This window comes from Manacus vitellinus, unplaced genomic scaffold (genome assembly GCF_001715985.3).
Source record: "Manacus vitellinus isolate BGI_N305 unplaced genomic scaffold, ASM171598v3 scaffold_0_pilon, whole genome shotgun sequence".
In the NCBI taxonomy this organism is placed as follows: domain Eukaryota; kingdom Metazoa; phylum Chordata; class Aves; order Passeriformes; family Pipridae; genus Manacus; species Manacus vitellinus.
The window spans coordinates 45,186,306-45,192,403 of NW_021938789.1; the positions used below are offsets into that span (position 1 = coordinate 45,186,306).

The 6,098-nt window shown below is 53.7% G+C and overlaps 1 protein-coding gene across 1 annotated transcript; it reads left to right on the forward strand.

Annotated features, from left to right (window-relative positions):
• Positions 1 to 3,581: 3,581 nt before the first annotated feature.
• CUNH4orf54 (chromosome unknown C4orf54 homolog) lies at positions 3,582 to 6,097 on the forward strand (the record flags this gene model as incomplete). Its single annotated transcript, XM_029959535.1, has 2 exons — positions 3,582 to 3,627; positions 4,035 to 6,097. Coding segments are annotated over exons 1-2 (2,109 nt in total), but the record flags the coding sequence as incomplete, so codon positions are not given.
• Between the last annotated feature and the right edge of the window lies 1 nt (position 6,098).

Genomic DNA, 6,098 nt, shown 5'->3' on the forward strand with positions numbered 1-6,098 from the left:
CCCTCCTTCCCAGGTACTTCTGAGAGAATATCAAGGTGCTGCTCTCAATTTTCCCTTCTCCTTAACACACACACACATCTAAGCTCCAGTCAAGTATTTATTTGCTTTGATTTCAAAGATGATATCTACCACAGAGCTCATTTTGACAATGTGCAACATTGTCAGAAAACTACTGAGAGAAAAATTGAATCCAGCAGTATTCAAATACCACTGAAGAGAATAATCAGCCAAAATTAAAGCTTCTTCCTATGGCTATCATTCTTCCCCTCCCTCTGAACCTACAGCAAACACGTTTTGCTGTGTGCACAGAATACATCAGAATCCTTGTGTGGTTTCCTTATTTTCTGTGAAAGCCATCATTTCTTTCCATGTGAGAAGCTTAACCTCTCCTGCAGACCATCCTAGTTGCTGGATGTGTTTGTTTTCTTCATGAAAATAATATTTTGATTTTCCTTCTGTATGAGCCCGATCTTAATAACTCCTTTGTGATTTTTATTCCTACTTCAGTTTTTAAAATCTGTGGCTCAACACTGTAAGAACTAAAATACGTAACATCGTATCAACATTTCCTAAGGTTAAATTAAGAGGATAATATTTTACCTTTCCCTAGTCAGAGAAAGCTCAACTAAATCCTTCTTCTTCAGTTGTTCACCTTTCTGTCTGTCACAGAGGGAAAAAACCCCTATGCTGCCTTCTGCATGGTCTCCCATGCAGGGTATATTTACAGGCTCTCTAACCTCATCCTTAATGTCTTGATTCTGCTTTTAAGTGCCTCTTCTCAAATCCCTTTTAAATCCCACTTCCATGTTACTTTCACAAGCGATGTATTTTAAGGTGCACAGATAATTCAGCCTATTTGCATTTTTCCCATCACCTGTACCTGACCTAACCTACATCCCCAAAGTGAAGAATGTGGCTAAACAGGGTGTTCTGTTATTTTTACCAGAAAGAGCTTAAAAGTAGAGTACCTACCACATTATGAAAGGATTAAACATACAGATTTTCTGTGATTGTGAGGACAGCTCCAGTAAAATCATGACAGATTTAGACATGGAAATCTTAGACATTGGTAGCTCTAGTGAATGAGATTTACAGGTGGAAACCACAAGAGAGTAATTGGTGCTAATGAATGCCTCAACTGAGTGCTGTTAGGATCATAAGGATGACGTTAGTTACTGATATAGAATATTATTAATCAAATCACATTGATCTGATTACTAATCAGTGGAGAAACCTTGCCAGCACAGAGCGAGAAATTGCTATTTGCGAGAAGGTGTGATGGAGCCAGAGTTTTCCTGTGTACTTTCCACTGGGACCAAACATGTCTATTGCTTTACTTTCCTTGCTGTAGGATTTTTCTGGCAACAGTAATAGGTATAGAAAAAAGCTGAAAACAAAACCATTCACACCTTTGCAAACCCTTTGTATGGCACCGCTACAGGGGATCAGTCGTGCAGTCAGGCCCCGGGTTCAAGCTGTGCACCCAAGCTTTGGAAACGATGCGTGGAGGCCATTAGACACCTCCAAAACAGGCTTTACAAAAGCCGACACTAAGGTAGCTAAGAGGAAAGGCTGAGGAGAAGGAATTAAGCCTAAACTCCCATGGAATGTTACACTTTGCTCGGGGCCAGACTCAACGCAAAGTATCTCTCAGGAGCTGGCGCCATGTCAGTGCAGTAATTTCTGATACAAAAAAGTGAGGAGGAAATCCTTCTCATTTTCTCTCCCTCCCCTAACACCATACAGTGATCAGAGCACTTAAGCTGGATGTTACCGATTCACTTTTTACAAAGGGCATTTGGATTTGTGTGGCTCTGTACACTGTAGCACTGTCTTAGTGCCACGGGAAATACCCTGATCTGACTGCCTAAGGCATGCAGGCCTCCAGGGCTAGCCATAACTGAAAGTGGAGAAGAACAGGTGTGGATTTTATGTATGTATTTTTGTCATTAGTGGCATGAATTCCCTGTGCTGGAGACACAAATATGTTATAAACATACACGTATGAGTGCCCCGTCACGGTCTCAGCCTCAGTTGGGAGAGTCATTGCCTGGTTTTGTAAGATTGGGTAGGTTAAGTTCAAGATATTACCAAAGGAAATAGCAAAAAAACCCCCATCTCTGAATCATAGTTGGAAAGTAGACTGTAAAAATAGATAAATAAAGAGTCAAGTTTCAATGCTCATTTTGGTGGGGATTTTGTCTGGAGATCTTGGCAGGAGAATATGAACAACTGTTACAACTCAAAAAAACACCACCACTTTTAATTGTGCAGGTTGTGGGAGCACAGATCTGATTCACTATGTATTCTTAACGTAGGAGAGGAGAGTAAGGTGTGAGAGACTGACACCTGAGACCTTGGTTTGGGGGATCAGAGGGTGGGGGCACTGAGAACACGGGGTAGAGACCTTGCTTGAGAGGAGGCATCTGGTAGAAGGCAGAGGCAGAGCAGAAGGCTGGGCTGCTACAGCTGCCAGGGCTCACCCAAGTACAGTGAATGACTAGGGTTTAAAACACAATGTTCCTCTGCACCCCAAGCATGTGGAAAGGACTGAATTCAAGGATCTACTTTTGTCCCATCATCAATTAAAACCAAGATGTCTCTCTAATAATGTGCTAAAATACTGTCTTTCTCTAGTTATGCCATGTTTTTATTATGGGTGCTTGGGACAGAGTAGCAAGTCTAAAATGTGTGTGGATGGGACACGAAACCCAGTGAAGTTGTGTTTAGGGATGATGATGCCATTTACCACAGCTCTGTGGAGAACTGCAGTTGTGTGTACAAGGGGAGTTGAAGCTACATAAATCTGGGCTAAGACTAAGGCTGGGTAAGCCTAGTGCTCCTGACAGCTGGTGCCCAGCTTCTCATTAACAGAACACTGGAGGCAGGACAGCGTCAGCAAGGATGGCAATCAGTTATTCCTGCTGCATGTGAAGAGCCTCACTGCACGTCACCTGACTTGCTCCAAACTTTCTGAATTTGGAGAACCCCGGCGCCCCATGGGGAGGATGGCAGCAGAGCACCCTGGCTATGGGGTAGAATGAGGAGCTGGAAGCACTGGGAAAACCTTGTTCCAACATAGACAGTTCCAGGAAAAGGTCTGGGATGGCATCTGCTTTGCCTCTTGGTCCCTGTATCCCTGTGGCATCCCTGGCAGAGCTGCACACCACGCCAGTGCATGCAGCAATAGGGTCATAGATCCTGGTACTTGCTTTAGGGATTTCCACAACCCTCCCCTAACTCAGTTCAGTGTTACTAGCAAAATGACAACTTGCTCACCCAAGCATTCAGGTGCTTATTCGTTTTTTAAGCTGTAAATTTAGGACATTATCTTCGTTGTATACCTGAGGGCTGCTCCTCAGTTGCTTGCTTTCCTTCATTTCTCCTCGGTGTTTAACAGCTTGCCTTTTCCTTCCGTGGAGCTGGAGTGATTTTTGGTGTGTCATCTTGGGGACTGCTCAGTAAAGCTCTCAGCCACGAAAGGTCAGGCATGCCATAGAAATGACTATTAATAGGTCTTTAGTGCTGGTTATGTCTAAACCTGAATTTCTTGGAAAAAGGTAGCTTGGGTCCCCTGACCGATGGCTCTCTCGACTATTGTGAAGGTGAAAGGCCAGACCAGCATCCGTGGGGTGTCCCTCTGAAACACACCTCCTGCGAGTGGGGACACAGGGTGCAAGGGGGTAGTTAAAGGAAGATAAAAGCTGTTTAGTCACTGCTGCGTGTGGGACGAGGGTGCACTTGCTGTAGACGAGCCTACTGCAAGCCGGTGTCCTGGGAGCTGTCTCTTCCAGCCGGTACCGCCGGCTCCCGGGGGAGCCGGGCAGCGGCAGCATCTTTGGAGGCACGGGCAGCTCTTCCCTTCCAAAGGGTGTCCGGGTTCCTTGATTCCGGCAAACACAGACGTTTAAAATAAGATTTTGTTCATCCATCCTAACGACGCTGGCTCTATGTATATTCGGTGCCTGGGGCCGAGCAAGAGAAGTCCATCTCGAAAAACCGGGAGCGACCTGGGCCCGTCCCGGGATCCGCAGGGCCACCCTCCTGCGGTGACCAAGAGGCCCACCCCTGTCCCTCGGAGCTGCGGGGGGAGCCGAGCCCGGCCGGCCCGGCCCGACCCTCCGCCCCCCGGCGGCGATGTCCGCCCGGCCGGGAGCCGACGCGCCGGGCGGAAGGAGGGGAGGAAAGGGGAGGGGAGGGCAGGGGGTGGGCGCCGCTGCCCCCCCGTCCCCGCCGGCACGTGCCTGCCGCCCCTCGGGCCACTGCCGCGCCCCGACGGCCCCGGCATGGACGCGCCCGGCCAGCAGCCCGCCAGCGCCCCGAGCGGGCCCTGAGGTCGCGGCGGCGGGACGGGCTCCGAACCCGAGCCCAAGCCCAAGCCCAAGCCCAAAGCCGAGCCCGAGACCCGAAGCCCAGGCCGGAGTCGGCCATCGAGGAGGAGGAGGAGACGGCGTATGTGGAGATCGCGGCTCGCCGCGGGGGCCAGAGGAGAGCCACCAGAACCCCGAGCTGGCCCCGGCCGGCCGGCGTGGAGCGAGCGGCCGGTCCCGCACGGGACAGCGGAGACGGCGGCACTGAGGATGGCGGCTCGGCGAAAGGTGGATCCCCGGGGGAGGCGACGGGGCCAGCATCCTCGGACAGCGGGAGGGATCGCCGCCTTCCCCGGCGGAGGTGGCGGCGGCGGCGGGATGCGGAGCTTGACACCGGCCCGGCCCCGGCTCCGGGGGAGGCGTCAGGCAGCGTGCGGGCCGCCGGAGCTGGGGGCTGCCCGGAGTCCTCCTCCTCCTCCTGCCCTTCGCCGGTGACTAAGGCGGACGGCTTTCCCGCAATGGGCGACCCAGTGTCAACGGAGGGCAAAACCTCCTCGTCCTCCTTCGGATACGAAAGCGAGGAGGAGGACGAGGTCGCGGGGCGCAAGGCGACCCCCCCGGGACCTCCCCCGGGCACCCCCCCGGCGGCGGCCGCGACGAGGCGCACTAATATCAGCACACAGGAGATCCAGCTGAGCGAGGTGGACCACGACATGGACTTCGACGCGGGGCTGGCCGCCCGCTGGGACTTCGAGGATAACAACGTGATTTACTCCTTCGTGGACTACGCCTCCTTCGGGAGCGACGAGACCCCGGGGGACACGCTGACGGAGGAGGAGGAGAATAGCTGCTACCTAAGCACGACCACCAGCGACCCCAACAACCAGACGGACAGCATCGACAACACCAGCAGCACCGAGATCGTCAGCCTTACCTCCGAACACGACACCCCCGGTGGGGACAAGCGCGCCAGCTCGGGGGAAAGCCGGTCCAAGCAGTCCGGCCGCCCCGGCGGGAGCCCGGCCGCCCAGCTTCTCCTATCAATCAAAGCCGCTTCCCGGGCTATAAATGAGTCTAGCAACGTGCGTGGAAAGCAAAACACTGTTTACGCTGCCAAGCATGAAGGCGACATGAGCCTCCGTGTCGCCGCGGCTCCCGACCGCAATGCGAGTTTAAAACAGGACGCGGTCCGCGACCACACGAAAAAGTTCATCGCGGTCCCCGCGCGGCTGCAGACCCGGTGCGGGGCCGCCAGGGCAGGGGAGCACTCGAGCGGCGCCTCCAGCGCCGTCAGCGAGCTGGACGATGCCGACAAAGAGGTGCGAAACCTTACAGCCAGGGCTTTCCGCAGCCTGGCGTACCCCTATTTCGACACCCTGCGCCCCGGCTCCCGCGCCTCCTCTGCCTCCCTGCCCGACAATGCCCTGGGCATCAACCGCTGGTCCACCTACCTGGACCTCAAGTGTGGCAGTCTGGGACCGAGAGCCGAACCCAGCTTGCTGCGCTCCGGCCGCTCGCAGACCAAAGCCCTCGAGTTCGTGGTCAGCAAGCTCGACGGGGAGATCGCCCACGTCGAGTCGCCGCGGCGGCTGCGGGCGGGCTCCCGGGTGGTGACCCTACTGGACCTCGGCGATGCCGCCGAGGCCGGGGAGCCGCCAGCGGCAGAGAGCGGCGGGAAGGGATCCAGCAAGAAGTCCAAGTTCGCCTCCAGCCTCCTCAAAAACGTCATCTCCAAGAAGATGCAGCTGGAGCACGAGTTCAAGATGGAGCGGGGTGAAATCACCGACA